The sequence below is a fragment of the Rhinolophus ferrumequinum genome, chromosome 6, assembly GCF_004115265.2.
Source record: "Rhinolophus ferrumequinum isolate MPI-CBG mRhiFer1 chromosome 6, mRhiFer1_v1.p, whole genome shotgun sequence".
NCBI lineage: Eukaryota > Metazoa > Chordata > Mammalia > Chiroptera > Rhinolophidae > Rhinolophus > Rhinolophus ferrumequinum.
The window spans coordinates 7,322,138-7,343,309 of NC_046289.1; the positions used below are offsets into that span (position 1 = coordinate 7,322,138).

The 21,172-nt window shown below is 43.6% G+C and overlaps 1 protein-coding gene across 5 annotated transcripts in view; it reads left to right on the top strand.

Moving 5' to 3' along the window:
* ATG2B (autophagy related 2B) overlaps positions 1-9,726 on the top strand; it is a 66,647-nt gene extending 56,921 nt beyond the window's left edge. For all 5 annotated transcript variants that reach the window (XM_033109210.1, XM_033109213.1, XM_033109214.1 and 2 more), the window contains 5 exons: positions 140-222; positions 1,149-1,270; positions 1,522-1,676; positions 2,626-2,775; positions 6,005-9,726. In XM_033109210.1, the coding sequence (XP_032965101.1) occupies positions 140-222; positions 1,149-1,270; positions 1,522-1,676; positions 2,626-2,775; positions 6,005-6,235 (741 nt within the window). In that variant the 3' untranslated portion in view covers positions 6,236-9,726. The remainder of the gene's footprint in view (positions 1-139; positions 223-1,148; positions 1,271-1,521; positions 1,677-2,625; positions 2,776-6,004) is intronic.
* Positions 9,727-21,172: the final 11,446 nt, after the last annotated feature.

A 21,172-nucleotide genomic window follows, 5' to 3' on the forward strand; every position in this document is an offset into this window, starting at 1 on the left:
AAGCAGTTGTTTTTACTGCAAACATTTTAAGTGTTTTAGCTTCATTAGTGAATGTTGCTTTGGCTTTCCCAAATAACAACTATTTTTAGTGTTGAGTCTCTCAATTTACAAATTAATCTGGGCTTTTTTCATTTTAAAGGGCACGTTAGCTGGGATTTTGATCGGTCTGGCCCAGTTAAACTGCTCTGAACTAAAGCTGAAGAGGCTTTTCTATCGGCATGGGTAAGTTGGATTATTACCTGAGGCTTTGAGCTATAGTAACTAACATTAGTTTACAGCAAATTAAAATTGAATTTCCTTAGCAAGCACACATAATTTAATTCTTTTATCGTATCGGCTGCTCATTTTTAGAGAGCTCATTTTTAGAGGATCCTTACTGGTTTGCGGCTAGTTTTCATTCTGAGAGAGTAGAATAAGTTTGACAAAGAAGTATTTTTCAAACACAGCTATAGTTATGATATTTTTTCATAATTTCCCAAAGTTGTAAATCAGTTTGTTTAGTGAAAAGACTAGACTAAATTCAGAAAGCAGTGGTTCTTAGTAGCTAAGAACCGTATGGCAATTTGTACCGTGTTTCTCCGAAAATAAGATCTAGCTGGACAATCAGCTCTAATGCGTCTTTGGAAGCAAAAATTAATATAAGACCTGGTCTTATTTTACTATAATACCTGTAAGATCGGGTATAATATAATATAATATAATATAATATAATATAATATAATATGTAGTATAATATAATATAATACCGGGTTTAATATAATGTAATATAATACCAGGTCTTATATTAATTTTTGCTCCAAAAGATGCATTAGAGCTGATTGTCTGGCCAGGTCTTATTTTTGGGGTAACACGGTAATGTTGAGTTAATCCTTTGCCAGAGCTTTAGATGTTCAAGAAGTAAGAACAGTGGAAAAACACAGCTATTCATATTACCTAAGCCTTGTAGAAATTAACACTATAATTGGATTATAGGTATGTGTATATACATGTATTTTTATATATATTTATATATTTCAGACTAAATATCTATTATAATATTTTGTCTTTGTAATTTGTAAATTTTCTTTTAAGTTAAAAAATTCCCCCAAACTTATCTAAAGCTATACATTTCTTTTTCCTTCCTCTATACTAATAGTCATTTGCTCTAGTTTGCTAGGTGTTGACAAATTATTCTCGTATGCAATCACCGAATGGCTTACTGACATTAAGAAAAACCAGCTACCGGGCATCCTGGGAGGTGTTGGGCCTATGCACTCACTAGTACAATTAGGTAAGTTTCCTTTTTTAATCAGAAGATGATTTATTTTGCCTGATCGGTGATGTTTAACCTTTTTGTGGTTATGGATGCCTTTGAGAGTCTACATGAGGACCATCTTTCTAGAAAACCTATATTTGTAGCCATATACACAAAACTCTGTCTCCCGTTTCAGGGGCTGCAAGCAAGCCCCAGGGTTAGAATGATAGCAGAGATCTGAGCCCCAGCACGCCTGTTGACTGCTGTGTGTCTGTCGCCTGTTGCAGTGCAAGGCCTGAAGGACTTGGTCTGGTTACCGATAGAGCAGTACCGGAAGGATGGCCGCATTGTCAGAGGATTTCAGAGAGGCGCTGCCTCCTTTGGCACCTCTACAGCCATGGCCGCTCTAGAACTCACCAATCGAATGGTTCAAACCATACAGGTATCTTTCTATAGGCTACCTGACCTTATATAAAGAAGAAGGGTCTTTATAAAACAGTGGGGTTATTTTTGTTTTCAAAAACGATACTGTGGAAATATACAAAATTAATAAAATATGAGAATAGATATATTATTTGTAATGACTTAATACTATGCTTTTTAAATTGCTTAGCTGTCCAGTGTTACGTTATTAGTAGGAAAAAAGCAGTGGAATGCAGTGTGAAATGTGTTTGCCTATTTTGTGTTACCTTGGTTTCGAACATAATCCATTCTGGAAGCCTGTTTGAGTCCTGAAACATTAAAAAACTGAGGCACGGTTTCCTCACAGAAAGTAATGCAAAATGGGTAAATCTGTTCCAGACCTTTAAAATAAGCCCCTAAAACTGCAAATTTAGCATGAATTTTACTATTGATAGCGTAGATCCATAAAATTTATGGCGTTCGTAAACTGAAATGTTCATCAATGGAAACGTTCAAAAACCGAGATACTACTATAAATGAGCTAGCTAGCTCAATGTAAATGAGCCATTAAGCTAGCTGAGGATTTATTCTACCACATTTATGTGAAAAAAAAACCATAGCTAAATGTAAAGAGAGAATTACAGAGCAAACAATAGTTATTTTAAGGTTTGTTACGTTAAGTATTAAGGTCCAACTGACCTTATCCAGACCCTGCGTTCTTGACTAACCCGGTCACTTGGAGAACGTTCTGAGAGGGCAGAAGAGGGCCTGAAAAAATTAGCTCGATCCAGATAGTGTTGGTTTTTAATGTACACTTTCATGTTCTTATAAAAGTCATAAGTCCTGTGGTAAAGAATCAAGTGCTGCGGAAGTGCCGTGTGCGGGCGCGAGCCCCCGTCCTTCCCCAGGCCCTGTGGGAAGTGCCCCGTTGGAGCCTAACTCTCCAGACTTGCTTCTCATTCACTTCTACTTTCTGATAAATGGTCCAGGCCGCGGCCGAGACTGCTTATGACATGGTGTCTCCGGGTACCCTTGCTATCGAGCCCAAGAAGATGAGAAGGTTTCCTCATCACCGGTTAGCCCACCAGCCAGTAGACCTGAGGGAAGGTGTGGCCAAGGCCTACAGTGTCGTGAAAGAGGTAGGTGATACTCGGGCGTCAGGCCAGAACCCGCTCCCATGCTTCCCGGGCTTTTATCTAAAGAGCACCTGTGGTTGGAGTTTGTTCTGAAGGACTCCCTGGGAGCGCACTTGGCACTGCTGCCAACTGAGGGCAAATCCCTGCGTCAGGTAGGAGAAGAGAGCTGCGGGGTGACCACTGGGTGCCAGGGAGGAGCAGTGACCTGCCTCCCCCCACGAGCGAGCAGGAGTAAGAGCCGGCGCAGGGGCTCACTCACAGGGCCTAACACATGTTCACACTCTGCTTTTCTTACCTCCGATTTGTTTAAAAAAGCAGCTTTTCACGTGAATCCCTTGTGGTCCCGTTCCCCTGCCTTCCCTGTCCTGAAGATAGTACAGAGTTTTCTGTACCTGTTCTTACGGTTTTATTATACAAGTGTGTATTCATAAGCAAAACATACTCTTGTTTGTATTTTAAAAGTCCATATAAATGGTGTTATAGGTATCCTAACTTTCAAGATAAACCCACGTTGATGATGTAGATCTAATTTCAACTGTTTTGTGGGATTTCACTGTATGAATAGAGATAATTTATGTGTTTTCCCATTGGTAGACATTTACTTTCCATTTTTTCCCTAAAACACTGCTACAGGAATGTCCACACAAATGTCCTCTTGTTAATACGTGCAGGAAATTGTTGGGGAACATGGTGATTTGTAACTGTTTGAGTCTTGATGTCTATTAAATATGACCAAGTTGTAGTTTATTTGCACCAGTGAACCCTGATTTTATGGCTGTTTTCAAGGGCATTCCCTGTCTTAATCTTTTGTGACATTCTTTTTAATATGACACATTGTTTGAGGTCATTTTACTCATGATTGATTTGCGTATTAGGATTTCATTAAGGATGTTGTTTCCGTCATATGCTGACAGGCAGAACAGTCTTTTTTACCTGACAAAAGTTAGCCTCTGTGGTCCCAAACCACAGTGGTGGAAAGACCACTGAGGGGGAACCCCCAGAAATGTATTAGTGGGTAAATAAAGGCAAGACTGGTCACCTTTATGAAAAAGAGATTTAGTTGGGAGAACAAAGAGAGATAATTACCAGTCAGACCTGTTCCTATTTTGTCGGGTCTGGGCCAGTTACCAGTAGACATGTGAGAAATCAGGTTTGTAAAAATGGTTCTGGGATTCAAGACATAGCAGGGGCAGTTGACAGCAGGGTAATAATAGCTCTTGGATATGTAGCACTGTGCAGTTTGCAAAATGGTTGCATGGATTCATCTGTATTCATTCTAAAATAAATATTTATGTGCTTGTTTTGTGCCAAGTGCATAGGAACCCTTGAAGGTAGATGGCATTCCCCGTCACAGGTGAGGGGACAGGCTCAGGAAGAACGGCCATGGTGAATGGGCAGGGGGGCCAGGGTTGGAGCCGGGGTTTGGGCCTGCTGTTCAGTTGTCGTTCTCTAAAGCTGTCCCTGCAAAGATTGAAGGAAGGGAGGGTGACAACAGTGAGCTGGGATTCAGACGGTAGGGGATGCTTGATGAGACCGAATCTGAATCCATATAAGAAAGCTCTTAAATAGAGGTTCCTCAAGGGGGATAAACATTTCTTCTTCTTTTTAGATATTAAGAACTCCGAGATTAAGGGAAAAACATCCTGTGTGTTTCACAGATAGGCTCATCCTTTAGATGGGAGTCAGCACACTGAGGCCTGCAGGTCGGATCTGGCCAGTGCCTGCTTCTGTGTGCACTTCTAGCTAAGAATGCATTCTACAATTTTAGAGGACTGTAAAAAGAAAAAAAAGAATAAACAACAAAGACTTATGGCCCACAAATGTTTATCATCTGGCCCTTTATGGAGAAAGCTTGCTGACCCCTGCTTTGCATAGTTGTGATTTGTCGCCGGTACTTGTAAGGCACAGAGCTGGTCGTCTAGGAATTCTGTAATGAACACTCAGTACCTGCTCAGCTGGGCCTCGCCCGTTCGATACATTATTTCATTTAATTCAAACAATCATCACAATATTTTAATTGCCCATTTGAAAGGACTCGTCTAAGGTCACACAGCCAAGTGACGGACCTGAGATTTGAATTTACCTCTGTAGCCTCCAGACTTGGTGTTAATCATCATATTACAATAAGCTAATAACTTCTCATTGTTTGTGGGTCAGGGAGGGGAGCTGGGACGGGGGAAGCAGATGATGTGGACGAATGTATAAATTGTAAGCATTTTCTTCAGTGTGTTCATGGTTTCTTTTATTGGCTCTTATAGATAGTTTTAAAAATAGCACTTATGCTATTTGTTTTTGTTTTTTTTTCAGTTCTTCTGTACTTTTGCCCCTTATGGTACTACATTTTTGCCTGCTGTGTTGGGTAGAAATGATACCCTTGTCAGCTTGTCAGAGTGATGGCTTGATTTGGGTTAGGACGAGGTTCCTTGGTTTCCCCAGGGAGCCCAGAGTTCCTTGTACTGTGCCCTTCATTGAAAAGTAACAGTGGAACCTGCCTCTTGTCCCCTGAGGGACTTCGAGTTCCACCGATGGTAGAGATGTGAAAATCGTGTGATGTTTTACCACTTCGGCTTGACCCACGCGTTTATATGTTCAGCTTTAAAGCTTAGCGTCCTGATGATTTTAATGTAAGACAGTTATAAGCAAGGGGGAAAATGCTCCTACTTATTAAATACGCGCCTGCTCTATGTTCTCAGAGTTTTCTCTGTTTAATCCAATAAAATGTTCTGTTTAGTCCTTTATCTTAATGGAATATTCCAGTTATCTTCTCTAGTACATAGCCAGCAATTTAAAACAAATTTAATGATATCCTGGAGCTTACTAGAATTAGATTTTCTTGTTACAGTTGAATCAGAGGAACCATCATATGCCTTTAGTGATTATATTTATTCCAAAAGCTTTGTTTGCTAAGTTTGATTTAACTAGTGATAAATAGTGCCAGCAAAGCTTAGGTCATTAAATACTTCTGTAAGCTTCCCTACTACAGTTTCTGCACACGTGACACCACAAAATACTAAATCATAATAATTGCCTCTTACTTCCCCTTATAATTAGAATTTTATCCTAGTAATAATTATCCTGGGTTATCTGAAAAGCACAGGCTTTTTTGGGTAGGGAGGGGAGGTCTAGCTTACAAATATCATGTTGATTAAGTCTACTAAAGTGTGATTACAGGATAGTTTAGGGAGTTTTCTGACCAGTAATTTACTTCCCTTTCTCCCCTGCCCCCTTTCAGGGAATTACAGACACGGCTCACACCATCTATGAAACCGCAGCTCGAGAACACGAGAGCAGGGGCGTTACTGGGGCCGTGGGGGAGGTCCTGCGCCAGATTCCTCCGGCGGTGGTGAAACCTCTGATTGTCGCCACAGAAGCAACATCAAACGTGTTAGGTGGCATGAGAAACCAAATTCGACCTGATGTTCGGCAAGACGAGTCACAGAAATGGCGCCACGGGGAGGACTGATATTTCAGGCATGATCCTCACGAAGATAACGAAGGCAGAACTAAGGAGCATAGTGTCCCATTGGCAGCTTTAGAGGGAACTCATTTAATTTTATTGTGCTCATCTCAGGAACAAAAGCAGTTCTTAGTTCAATAATGTAATATTACAACCACATGCAACCAAAACTTCTCTGACGTTTTAGGGCTAGGTTGGTACTTGCCTGTAGAAAGGTTCGGTGACTGGTATCAAGTCCTTAAAGCATTTGCTGCCAAGTTAGTAGAATGCTTGCTTTTATTAAAATGAGTATAATTCTCCTGGTTACAGATGAGATGTCATTGGAAAGCTCCTTTGACAGTCAGGAGTGCTCAGAAACTTCTGAGTACTTCGAAAGCACTGTTTATGTTGTTCTGAGGAGTTGATTTTTCTTAAGGTTTAAAAAGAATCATAGCTTCGAAACTTTCATGGTGAGTGAGAGACAGAAGCCACAGGAAAATAAAAGCAAATAGGATTTTCAAAATAAATATCAGTGAGGACTAAATAACCTCGTCTGTTGGATTTAGTGTTCATGCCCTCGAGAATAACATTATTTCCACTTACTCAGAAAATCCTGTGGGAGTGGGAGAGCTTGAGTGTCACAGACACGTTCTGTTGTGTTGCACTTTATCTTGTGTGTGTGTATGTGTTTCTAGATTAATACGTGTCACGTGCTATCTTCTTTATGTAATTTATAGAGTTACACAAACATAAAGAGGAGTAGGCTGAAAGTTTGGGGCAAAGGAAGGTAACTCAAATGTAATAACTTCCATTTATTTTAAGTGTAAATGAAAATGTGCGTTTTATAAAGAACTGGGGCCCATATAATTGTTTATATGTTCAATTTTAAGCAGGTTATGTAGGGCAAGCTTGTCAGGAATGTGTGGAAAGGGAGTATGGAAGTAGTTTTTACTCTTAAAATTAACCAAAAATCCTCCAAATATGCCCTAGTCGGCTATTTCAAAGTACCATTTTTACTTGGTTAAGTGTACATTTTGATAAACCTGTCAGGAATGAATAAAGTATTTTTATTTAAAGGCAAAACTGTTTTATGCTTCCATGAATATTTTGCTTTTCCTAGAGCATGCATATTCATAGATGCAATGCTAGGATTTATTCCAAGATACTTGGGAACACTTTCTCAGAACTGATTTTGGTTAATATCAAGTATATCATGACCTGGAAGTGAGAGGGAAATTGTTCTCATCTCAGTCTCTGCCTCGGAGTTAATCCAGCAGAAAGAAAATGTAGGACTTTGTATCCATCCACTGTTGAAAGTCACGTGCTAAGAATTCTCAGGTTCTGAAGTGGGGGAATATCGAGGTAGATTTGGATTTCAGAATCACATTTCAGTTTGGGGTTGGGAAAATGACATTGAATCAGTTTCACTCTAATTTTTCTAAACAAGAAAGTAATGTAAACCAAAAATCTGAACATTTAAAATTTATAAAAATTGTGCTCAATAGCTGTTAGTTTTATTTTGTTTCCTTTTTACTGCCAAAAAACTATGAAAGGCAACACTCAGAGTAACCACCTGTTTAAGCATCATGGAAGCTCTGCTACTCTTTCCCAAGTAAGTGGAGGCCATGTAGACCGAGGTCCCGAGTAAACATCTGCCAAGGCTGTTTTTATTGCCGTGAAAGCCCAGCCTGCTTCTGGAGCACAGTCCGATTGCCCTGTGCTTGGAGCCCCCGTGCTCCATTTTCCCTTACAATGGGACATACTACGGACATTGTCTGTGATGCTTAATCAAAGTGAAACATGCTTGGTCAGACTGAAAAGTATAAAATCTCTTTAACTTTTCAATATATTTCCCACAGTTACACTATTTAAGTTCAATTAGATATGGTATAGCGAGAATGATCGTTCTCTTGTTTGCTCTTTGAGCAGCAAAGGGACCCGTCTTTTGACAAATTAGCTTTATAAATCCCATTTAAAAATATCTATATCCTGCAGTCTCCATGGTTCTTGCTCTGTTCTGCCTTCCTGCACCTGCTGTTGAGAGAATCTATGTTTAGGAACAGAAACCTTGTGTCTCAGAAAGATTCAGTCAAGGGTCTACTCATTTTCAGTTTAGCCAACATGCTCTTTACTTGAGATATTTGTGTATCTATATAGGAATACTTCTGCATCATTAAGTATCCTTAAGTTTTTCGTTTTTAAAAGTGTCTCTTTAAACTTTTATGCTGCGAAAACACAGTAAGGGGTGTTGGGCAGGATCCTGGGATTGCCAGATTTGGGACTTCTCAAGCGGGTGGCTTGGCCACGCACGGCCTTCGGTTTCCCTAAGCCTCAGTGTCCCTCTCTGTGAACAAAGGGATTTCTCACGACAAAGTCCACTAGAGAGGTTTCCACTGGTTAGGGCGTGTGTGCATGTGTGCGCGTGCGTGCCTGTGTGTGAATGATGGTGTGGGAGTTAACGCCCAGCAGGGTGCCCGGACCTGAGACCCCTCAGACTGGTGGCACTGCCACGTGAGAGCAGTCTGGTCACATCCCATGGAGCAGCTCCCGTGGATCTTGCATCTCTGAGAGTTTGGCGTTTCTGAATGGCTGCGGTGCCTGCATGGTTCTCTTGTGATGCGACACTCCCGAATGGAGTAAGCTGTGTGTGTCCGCTTGTCCCTGCGTCTAGTCCACGTACATATCTCCCCCAGGAGTCCATGTCGCAGGCCTGGTCCACGTCTGTCAGCAAGTTTCACAACCCACAGTGTTACAGAAATGTGGTGAGACCACCTTCCGTTATGAAAGGTGGGCCATGGCTGTGTCTTCCCTTGAACGACTGGTTTGGGTCCCCCAGTTTCCCTTCCTGTGTGTCCCCAGATTGGTATTACTTACAAGTAGAACGTTCACTTAACATCCGCCTTTTCAGATAGAATACAGTGTTTCTTGTAGACATCATAGCAGACTTCCATTTCAGTAAAGTTTGGGTCCAATTTGGATTCCCACTTAAGCACACATATTTACCCTTGATCTTTTTATCATGTAAAACTCACTTTAAGAAAGAAAAACAACTTCCCAAGTAGCAATGTGCCTAAAGTGGCAAAAATATTAAAAACCAGTGTTTCTCCCTCCTGCCATGTGTCACTTTTAAAATGCTATTACAATAGTTCCAGCTTTTAAGGGAATTACTTTTTAACCGTCTCCTTTGAAAACTGTTCTGTAGGTTTGGTGCCTTTGTTCAGTTCCAAAACAGTCCAGACAAACCTGTCTGCTCGCGCAGGGGCTGCTGGTCCACAGGGGTGTGGCCCCCCGGGTCGTTGGCACTGTGTGCTCAGCAGAGGGGAGGCAGCAGGCAGAGTTGAAGGGAAGCAATTTGAAGTGAGGAATCCACACTTGGCACCAGATGGTTTCAGGATTAACAATGGTCAACATGAATTTAAATTTGAAATAGGCAAAAAGCTGGAGACTAAGGAGAAGTCATTTCACTTCGCGTCCGTTTCCTTAGACCTGCATTGGGTATACTTCTTCAGATTAGTGAGCAGTCTTACCCCTGTTTTCCCTCACATCCTCTTGACCTTCCTAAGACATTAGAGAGGATGTCTATAAAGTTCTTGAAGCTTCTTGAAAGTGAGGGGCTGTGCAAGCATGAAGTGAAACTCTGGTATCTGCAAGTTCATCAACTGGATGTACCAATTGGTATCAAATAGAATAAATCAAATACACATTTGTGAATCTTAAAGAGGAAAGTTACTTGTAGAGTATATAGATAATGAAGGGAAAAAAATTTTTTTCCATTACCAAGAAATCTTCTGTTTACTGGAAGATATCGGCAGTTTTTTCCTATAAGAATAATCGAGTGCTTTTGTGCCAATTTATTTTTATCTCAGTAGTTTCAGGATCATGCTAGGTACACTGCTCCCGTTAATAGACTTTATATGTGCGGCTGCAAGTCAGCCCATTTTAATCAGAATATTTTCCTTCTGTTGTAGTGGCTGCAAATTAGAGGTGGAAAAGGCAGTCTAACACTCCACTACAATAGGCTTCTTTTGGGATGAGAAATTTCAGAGAGTTTCAACAATTCATACTTTGAAATGTCAGCAATTTTTTAAAACATAGGTGTTAGAGATAGATTTTCACCTCCTATCGTAACTGTTGACATCTCTAATGCCTTGGGGGGTTGAAATAGCAGCCCCACCTTTAGACAAATATGTTTACTTTGCTGTTTCACACGTGTTTTGTGTATATGACATGGCAGCTTCCAGTTTCTAGTTGGATTTGTTTTACCTTGTATAACTTGCTGGTCACACAGGACTTTGCATTGCGAAATTTGGTAGGGGTGCCAAGTCCAGCGCTTATGTTAATCTGTCCTGAATTAGTTTAGACCGTGACTTGATCTCTCCACAAGTAAAAGAACACACGTTGTATGTGTTGAGTATCATTGCTAAGTGTCTTAATTTTCCTAACTAATGTTATTATGGATGTGAATACTTTAAGAATACTGATGCTGTACAAGTATTTTTGTGGGAATGTAACTTGTTAGTGCGACTATTTAAAATATTATGAATTTAAGAGTCCTCTTGAAGAAAATTAAAGTATTTACTCTTTGGAGTTTGCCTTAAACACTGTTGTCTTTTGCCCAGAACTGTTCCCAGAGCCTGGGGGGCGAGGGGTAGGTCTGTGTCAGGTTCTGCTGTTGGGAAATGGTGTTTTTTCTGACCCGAGTATCCGATGGCACGTCTTGTTTTTTCCGTGCTACCAATTTCTGAGCTACCTCAGGGACATGATGTAACACTTGCCCTTTCTCCCCACTTTTGGATGCAAATCACTGTTCGTTACCTTATCCTTCCAGTATAGACTTGTGGGAAACACATTTTGTAGGTTTGATTATAGGGACCTACATAAATACTTGATAAATCTCTCTTTTTTTTTTAGGAATATTTTTACTTGTAAATGGAATATTTAAAAGAAGTACTATTTAAAAAAAAATGTTTATAAGAGTTTATTTGAGCCAAATTGATGACATATGCCGGAGAGCAAGATCTCAAATGCTCCCAAGAAATACTTATTTTTAAAGACAGTACTTTAAAAGAGGTTGGTTTGTTTGTTTTCAAATTTATTGGGGTGACAATGGGTAGTAAAATTACATAGGTTTCAAGTGTACAATTCTGTAATACATCCTCTATATATCACAAACAGGTTTTGATGTGACAGATGTCATTATATAATTGTCCACTTTGAGTAGTCGGGAAAATCACACATCGCACTTCAAACGTGACTCTTGTAAAAGGGAACCTTTGTGAGATGCGGAACAATTATCCACCAGGCATGTGGTATGTTCTTCATAAACCTCACAGCACCTTAGAGGCAGGTGCTTGAGTCCGTGTTTTCCAGAGGAGGAGCCGGGCTCAGAGATGTCAAGACACTGGCTCAGGTCACATGGTTTGGCTCCCAAACCCCATGTTTATGCAACGACAGTTTCATTTAAGGAACTTGCACAGTTGTCTAAGTCAGTAAAAACTTCACTAATTAGGAAGGCGTTTAGCTAGAAGATGGAGGCTAAAGGCTCTTAAGATGCTTGAGCCTAAGATGAGAACAAACTTGCTTATCTGTCTCTTCACCTGCATTCCAGCCCCTCTCCCTCTCCTGGCTGCACTCTGGTCACTCAGTTCTGCCACGTCCCTTTACACAGGGGTTAGAGCCACCTGGAGAAATTTTTTTAATGCTGAAGCTCAGGCCCCAGTCAACACCAATTCATTAAAAATCTGGGAATAAGGGCTAATTTAGGGTCTCTCCGCCTTAGCGATCTTGACATTTGGGGCTGGGAGGCTTTGTTGGGGGGGGGGCGCCCTGTGCACTGTAAGGTGTTTGGCAGAATCCTTGGCCTCTGCCCACTAGATACAAATAGCATTCCCTGCCCAGTTGTAAAAACCTGAAGTGTCACCAGATACACCCAAATGTCCCCTGGGTGGCAAAATCTCCCTGGGGCAACCACTGGATTAAAAGCTCCCCTGGTGAAAATAATGTGTAGCCTGGAGCCAGAATGGTGCCTCAGGCCTTTCCCACATTCCTTTCTAGAATGCTCTCTGCCTCCTACCTCCTTATCTCAGCTTAAGGGCTACCATTTCAGACAGGCCCAAGCACCTACTTACCTCTTCTCTCCGTTAGAGCACACACTCTTTAAAACAAAACAAACCTTAGTGGCCCTTCCTCCATTGTATGAGTCCGTATTGATTTGTTTTCCCATTTATTGTCTGACGCCGTCTGTGAGGGCAGGGCACATACCTACCTGGTGCCCAGCACAAGACCTTGCCCAGAATAAGGAATCAGGGGCTGGTGAATGAATGAGTGAATGAACGAATGAAGCTTAGTGGTCATCTAGTCCTACATGGTCACTTCGCAGTTGAGGAAATTAAGCCCAGACGGGAATTGTTTGCCCAAGACCACGTGGTTAGTACTTGAAGGTGCAATTTCAGGTTTTCTTGGTTGTAGCAATAATCTAAGAAGTAATAAAAGTATATAAATATATGTACAATAAAGTGAAACTCCAACATGTGTGGAGGATTTTCTACGTAACTACTGCTTCGTTCAGGACTCAACAAGGGGGCGTTCACGTTCAGTATCAGCCAGGGTCCTGGGAGGAAGCGGGTGGCCCCTCGGATGACTGAGGAGGGCATTGGAAGGGACTGCTTAGCACAGGTGAGAGCAGCAGGGGAGACCCACACAGGCTTGGGGGCTGACTGGGCCACGGGAAGACTTGGCGCCTCTAAGTTTCCACTCTGGACCTGTCCATGGCCTCAGTCACGTGTGTCAGGGCTGATTTATTGCCTTTTCCGGCTCTCCTTGGCAACAGAAACATGATGCCCCTCCTCTATCCCATCGATCATGAGACGGGAGCCACCTAAACCTCATCTCAGTCCTGAAGGGACCAAGGGCGAGTGACTCTCAGCACCTGTGGCTGAAGGCGAGCGTCTGCCCCTCAGCAGCTGTGGCCTTCGCTACAGCAAGTAGCCAGAGAGGCCAGAGCAGCCCTGACCCTCAGGCTCCTACCCGCCCATCTCCTGCCAGGGCCTCCCCCAGGTGGATCCCAATTTCCATGCAGCGGCTTAAGGCTCAGCCGCGTGGCAGAGAGCAGGTGGGGAGAGGGCACGGAGAGCAAATGGAAGTCTCCAGCTGTCAAACATTATTTTATTTGTATTTGGCTTATTCACTGTGCAGATGACAAAACTGAGGCTTAGGGTAAGTGACCTACCCAAAGCCACACAATGTGCTAGTTAAGAAACACTAGTCCCTAAGGACAGATAGACCCCCAAATCCCAGCAGCTTCACAAAATTTCCTTTTTTATTCACATAAAGTCCAGTCCGGTGCTCCTGAGTACCCGACAGCTCGGCAGCTCTCCAAATGGTAATGGAAAAACCCAGAATCCTCCCGACTCGTCTCGTGCCTCCACCTCCCCCGCAACTTCGCGGAGACAGGAGGACAGCTTAGTGCCGCTGACATTCCAGTGTCACAATTCTGTCATGTGATCACGCCCAGATTCAAGGGAAGCTGGGTAATGTCATCTTGCTATGTGCCTAGGAAGGAAGGAAGTGGGTTGGTGAGCAATGCAGCTCGTAATTTAGAATCTGAATCCAGGAATGTTGGACTCCAAACCCATGCTCTTAGCGTATCCTCTATCAATTAAAGTTAGTTGCTCTACAACATAATTGACCATTACCGGAGTTAGATTTTGTTTTCCTCCTGGGCTTGTTTGTTTATATTCCTGAAAACAGTTTCACATGGAGCAAATTAAATTCAGCAAACGTTTGCTGGGTAATGAGGAAGGATAGTGCAATGTAGTGGTCCTCAAAACTTGTCTGCATATAAGAATCACTGGAGGATCTCTTAAAAATTTCCGAACTCAGGCCACACTCAAGACCAATTCAATCGCATTCCCCGGGATGTGTTCTTGAAGCTCCCCAGGTGACTCTAATGTGCAGACCAGTTTGGGAACCAGTGGTATAGTGGCTAAGAATATAGATTTTTAAAGTTAGGTTGCCTGGGACTGAACCCAGGCTCCATTACTTGTTAGCTGTGTGGCCCTAGGGACCTTTCTTAACCTCTCTGTGCTTCAGTTTCCTCCTCTATAAAGTAGAGATACAAAAGGGTTACTATGAGGATGATGTGAGTTAATATATGCAAAGGGTTTAGAACAGTGCCTGACACATAATAAGTACCGTGTAAGTGTTAAGATACTGTTAGTTTCCTGAAAGCCTCTATGCCCTGGGCGAGAGATGAAAGATACAGTCCTCGCTCTTGGGGAGCTCAGAACCAATGGGAAGATATCCCAACTAATCATTCCAGCCATTTGTTCCTTATAAATGGAAATCAACTTGTTTTGCTCCTGAGAAACCCAGTGGCATTTCCCGAAGCCAAGGAAAGGAGCAGAAAAACCACTCAGAGCAGTTAGAATGGGAACTCCTGGTTTTGAAGACACTACCTACTGTCCTCTCCCACCGCCATCTGGACGTGTTTCCTGGGCATTAAACACAGATTGGGGCAGCCTTAGGGTAGCTGGGGGAGCCAGCTCCCCTTTTAGCCAGATGTTCAGGATTGCCTAGTTACAGGGAAATTGGACTTGAAGCTGACTTTTGAGTAGCATTTGGAAGTAAAAGTCAAGGAGGGTGTTGGAGGCAAAGTCTTTGGGGTTTGGGGATGGCTGAGAAAAATGAACACTAGTACATCCTCACAGTAAGAATTTCTATGGCTATCAGGAGAGGGCAAACCATTCTTTTCAATTCAGATTCCCCTGAGGTGTAAAGGAAAACGTGACTGTTCAGTGCAAAGTACTAACTTGGCTTCCAAAACCCTAATGTGAACATTGTGTCAGCCCAGATGTGGCCCAATTATTTTCAGAGTGATGGAGCGAACTCAAGGTTGTAACTCCAAGGGAAAAAAAAATTTAACATTTAATAAAAAAGTTAAACACAATCCTGCCCCTCGACGTATGCTATTTTAAAATCAGTATCAATGTTGTTGACCTTAAAAATAAAAATTTGTTGTTTTACCAGCAAAAATGGGTTGGTTCATTCAGGAACAGCAGAGAATTGCAATTCAGGACAGGCAAGCTATGACAAAACCACAGGCAAGTCTGGAGAACAAAGGAGAAGAATGTTCCTTTATAGAGGAAAAGGGGATTGGGAGGGGCTGTTATAAACAAAAAGTCCATTGGAAGAAACTGGGAGATAGAATGTAGTGGCTTTTCATTGTCTGGGTTGTGAGTCTCTCATTGGCTAAGTCGTTGCTGGGGAAGGAGAAAAATCTTCCTTCTTCCTGCTGGGGTAGTAGAGTGAAAAACATCTTCCTGTTGGGGATGTAAGTCTTGTCTCTTCTTGTTTGGGGCAACCAATAATGAGTGTGGGGTGTAAGAGCTTCCCCTAAAGGCCCTCAGGACTCCAATCGTAGTTGAGATTTCTATTAATTTTCACAATGCCATATCTCTACAGTCAGAAAATCTCCTTTCATTTATAGTAAACACTTCCAAGGTCAAATAAGTACCTTCCTCTCTTATCCATTTCAGTTCAAACTGAAGTTTCACTTAGTTTTTATTTCCCCTTCAGGACATGCTATTTTTTCCAAAACCGTTCTTATTTATGCCTTCATACCAGATTTCATTTTGAAAGCCATCTTCTTAGCCTTTATGTCCTATTTGCCGAATTGGAGTTTTAGCTGAGTAGAGACTCTACCCCAGAGACTGACCTTGAGCAAGTCCCTTAACTTGGCTGCCCGTCAGGTTCTACAGACCACTGCAAAGGGAAACACCAAACACCCGAGTTAATATGTGACAACCATTTAAAATTTGGGTGGCTGTTGCCATTTGCCCTCTTGTAGAAGTTGTACTGACACACCCACCAACCAGAAATCATTGCCTGTTCACATGTACACTTTGGAACGACTAGATCTGTTGTAAGCCATTTAAGGACTTGCTTTGAGAATGTGTGCAGAAACATTTCGGGGGAAAGACCTTTTCGGTGTCAGCAGGGGGCGCCAGCTCTCTTCCCAAGCGGAACTTGGGTTTAGCGTTCGCCCCTAGGAGCCCCGGCAGCGCATTTGAACCTGCGCAAATGCTGACCCCACGCACCGTGGGAAGGTTTTGGAAAAATCCTAAGTATCCCAGCCGTTTCACAAGGCTTGTTTGCAGCAGCTTCCTGTTAGTCGAGGACATTGCCTAAATTCAAAATAAAAATGTCACTTTATTTCATGATTAATTTCTCCCTGTAAATATTGGGCTGAGTGATAACACATGCCGGACCTGTCTCTCAATCCTCAAGGCTTGTGAAAGTTGCCCCTGGTGGAGTTTTCACAACGTTGATAAGGGAACTATTCAGGGCATGGGATCATAGAAATGTGCTTTATATCCAGATAAAGACTTTTTTGTTGTGTCCTTCCTGAGGGGGTATCTAAAGGTGAGTGTGAAACAGGAGCCCATCTAAGCTTCTCTGAGAGAGTCATTTCTCTATGGGAAGTGCAGCCCCAGCTCCCTAATCCGGCCGTTCAGGGCTGGCAGTAGGGTCAGGGGAGGGAGGTACTGGCCTTGGGCACCAGGTTTAAGGAGCGGTGGACACGGGCTCATCAGAATACATTTATCAGAATAAATAACAATTCAATGCAAAGTTTTTCAAAAGCTAAATTAATGTAAAAACACCCATGATGAACAGAACATCAACATTTGAAATAAAGACGGGCTCAACTGCACGCCATGCTCGTCTCAATGGCCTCCCTCTCCGCCAGGTCCTGTTGTGTCTTGTCTTTACTGAAAATGTTGGTATTTTGTTCATGATGATTGAATCTCATTCTTCCCTTCCTTTGCTCACCCTTTTCGAATCTTTCCCCCCACCACAAACCCCAGCCCCCAGACCCTCCTCCCTGCCTGAGGCCCCCCCCCCGTACCTTCCCGCCCCCCAAGGTTGGCTGTAGGACAATGAAGGGAAAATAACATTGAGAGAAACCACAAGCCATTGGCTAGAGGGATTATTGTTAAACACCAGGAATGATGCCAAAATCAATAGTGGCAAGTTGTGAGTGCTATAAACTGATGTCATTATCTGGACTCGCGGAGAGATTCTGCTATGATGATGTTAGCAAACTTATTGTGCGTGGAATGCATGCCGGAAACGGTTCTGAGTGCTTTTCTGTTTCTGGCTAATTAATCACTCCAACTGTTGGCGTGTGCAGCCATCCCACTCTGCTGCCATTACCGAGTGTGCCCGCCTCCAAGCCTCCCTTTGCTCATGCTTTCCTAGCACCAGGGCTTCTCCCTTCCCTTTGTTAAATTCACTCCTTCAAGGGCTGAACTCCCACCACCTCCAAGAAGTCTCCCCAGACCACCAGCCTTTCCTCGAGGCCACTGTTTATTAACTGGATCAGATCAGCTAAAATGTGGTTCTCAGTCGGGAATTAGGGGGTGGATTTTGTTCCAGAGGACACTTGGTAATGTCTGGAGACATTTTGGTTGTCAGTCATTTTGGCGCAGTTGACATTTTGAAGCAGTTGCTCCTGACACCCAGTGGTAGAGACCAAGGGTGCTGTGAAATAACCTACAGTGCCCAGGGCCACCCCCACAGCACAGAACTATCTGGCCCCAAACAAACCCTGAATTCAAACTTGCTAAGATATTTCTAAGGGATTTGTGAAAACTCGCCCAGGTATCAGATTTGCATTTCACCCTCAGGCTTTCATGTTTTTGCCCAAGGAGTGACAGCCGGTTGCCATGTGAGTCCCTTGGTGTAAGGGATGGGCATAACAACAGGACCAGGGGTTTGAGGATGCTCCTTTTTTCCTCACCTGAGTTTTGAACTAAATGAGGCAGACAGGAGTGAACAGATGGGGGCCACAGTGGCAGCTGTACTACTGAAAAGGGCTTGGTTGGACCATGGCACTTAGGCGGGTGGCAACAATGGGCTTCTTTTTTTTTCTAATTTATTTATTGGGGTGACAATTGTTAGTAAAGTTACATAGATTTCAGGTGTACAATTCTGTAATACATTATCTATAAATTACATTGTGCATTCACCACCCGGAGTCAGTTCTCCTTCCATCACCATATATTTGATCCCACTTACCCTCATATCCCACCCCCCACCCCCCTTACCCTCTGGTAACCACTAAACTATTGTCTGTGTCTATGAGTTTTTGTTTCTCATTTGTTTGTCTTGTTCTTTTGTTGTTTTTGGTTTATATACCACATATCAGTGACATCATATGGTTCTCTGTTTTTTCTATCTGACTTATTTCGCTTAGCATTATACTCTCAAGATCCATCCATGTTGTCACAAATGTTCCTATATCATCTTTTCTTACCACCAAATAGTATTCCAAACAATGGGCTTCTTAATTCTGAGTCCTGGAGTCAGGCTGACTTACCCACACAGGCCTGGGCAATGCTGACGGTCCTCCATGGGACGGAGTCTCTAGAAGACCAGTGTCAGCAGACAGTCACGAACGGAGAAAGGAACTGACCTCTACAGGCTCAATTCTTTTTATGAAACTGCTGGTCCATCGGATAAGTCACTTTTTCATGGAGAGAAATAAGGGGTGGGCAAGAGACCCAGAGTTTAGGGAGCAAGGCCTCCTCATCGAAACCTGGTGGGTCAGTCAGGGTGGGCTGGCGTCTGCTGCTGTAACAAACATTTCCCAACTCTCGGTGACTTAAAACGACAAAGGTTGATTTCTCACTTATGCTGCATGTTCAGTGCACATCATTAGGGGGCCTGCTCTTCTAGTCACTCGGGTGTCCAGGCTGATGGGGTCTCCCCCACTTAATGACATCACTGCTGTGACACAGGCTTCAGGGTTTGCTACAGCAGAGGAAGGGACAGCATGGCAAAATGTTCTTAAATGTTCTGACTGGAAAAGACACACAAGTCCCCTCACATTGGCCGACGGAGTGAGAAGGCGACTCTTAGCCTCAGTGGCCCTCCCGTTTCCCAGGATGACTGAACTGGAATCGCCACTGAGCAGCAGCAATGCCTCTCATAGAAGAGGGAGGAAGAAGAATTTCCCGCCTCTTCTGCCAGCCCCGTCAACGTTGGGCAAAGGCTCTTCCTTTGGTAAGATAAGGGGTTCTCAGGAAGCATTTTCTGGGAGCCCGTGTACAGCCCTAGAGGACCAGACAGAGTAGGCGAAGAGCTGGCGCCCGGTGGTCCAGACCTCACACGAATGGCGTCACCCTGTGACAGGGCAGAGCATTCCAGGTCTCAGGTTGCTCATCTGCAAAATGAGCAATGTCCTCCATGTCCTGTGGCCTCTCTGAAGTCTCCTTTACTCTGCACCCCCAAGCCTCACACCATACCTGGCATGTATGGGACACACACTAATTGTAGTCAAAGCAGGGGACAAACCAGCTGCTTTGATGCTGTCTTAGTTTGGGGAGTAAGATTTCGAGTGCTGCCCAGCCCACCATCGTTAACACCTAATCCATCTGAGGTCAGCTCTGCATCTAATGCATGTTCCCGGTCAAGCCCCAGTAACAGAGCCATTAGCTGGCGGGCTGCTGGTCACACATGCGTGAGTAAACCCAGCCACGGCCAGCGGAAGAACCGCCCCGCTGAACTCAGCCCAAGTGACTGACTACAGAACAGTGAACGAGGGTGGTGGTTTTAAATCAACGTCCAGGGTTTTGTGCAGTAATAGACACTTGACACACTCTGCAAGCCACCATCCACACTCTAGGGGAGCGACCTCTCTAAAATGCAGATCTGAACATGACACTCCCCTGTTCCGTCTCCATGACTCTCGGGGCCCACAGGGAATGTTGACCTTGGCATAATTCTTCCAGCCCTCGATTTCACTGGCTGAGAACTTGGGTGAGGCAAAGGCCACAGCGGGTCAATACTCTCATTGTCCTATTTAACTTGGGACACCAGCTTGGGGCCACCTCCTCTGCTATCCCCTTCCTTCTTGAATTCCTCCCAGGTGGGCTGTCACCTCATGATTACTCACCTCTCACTGAGAAGTGATTTCTTTCTTTATTGGCTGCCCTTGCTTGCAATAAGTTCAAGGGTGGGTATGCTGAAGATGCTTCTGGAATCCCTGTTGCTTGTTGGAATCCTGCTAAGAGACCCTGCAGCTTTTCTAAGACACCTCCAGTGACAGGAACCCACTGTTCTCCAAGTTCTGTTGTGGGACAACTATCATGGGACAGCCCTGCGCCTCAAAAAGCTCTTCCTCAAATCAAGCCAGAATGGGTTTCTCTTTGGTCCTACTGGGGTCACACTAAATACCTTTGTTCTCCTGTCCCCCGCCCCACACCCCCATCTTCTTCAGGCAAGCCCTCTCAGGCCCTAACTGTGTCCCAGAGGTGTGATGTTGAGTCCCTTCACCAGTCTGATTCCTTTCTTCTGAATTTTCCTAGAAGTGGACACAATACTCCTCATGTAGCCTGTCCAGTGCTAAGCTAAATGGGATATCACCTCCTTCATTTTAGATGCTATACTACTATTAACGTAGCCCAAGGGCCAGCAGTTATTTTGGCAGCCATAGCATACTGAGCTCCCTGTCAACTAAAACCCTGAAGTGTCTTCTCCTCATACTTGCTGAGCCCTGAACGACCCTTCTGATATTCTTCTGTCCCCTGAAGCTCTTGGAAAGGAGTCCTGGCTTCCTGCTCACTGCCTTAAATCCAACCCCAGCTACGGGGAGTCTCTGCCACCATCAAGGCGATTCAGATGGTAGCATCCCTGACACTTAGGCCTTTGCTCTAACCTCACAGCCTAGCGAGCATCCCTGGGTTTGGACAGAGCTGTGCCCAGGGGTTCAGCTCACTGAATGAACTTGGGCGTGTCTCTGCCCATCTCTGGGCCCCCGTTTCCTTACCTGTAGAATGGAGGAATTGAACTTGATGATATTTTCTTTTTTTGAACTTTCTATTGGATTCGTAGAGAGATCCCTTGTACTCTTTACTCAGTTTCCCCCAATGGTAACATCTTGCTTAAGTAAGGAACAGAATC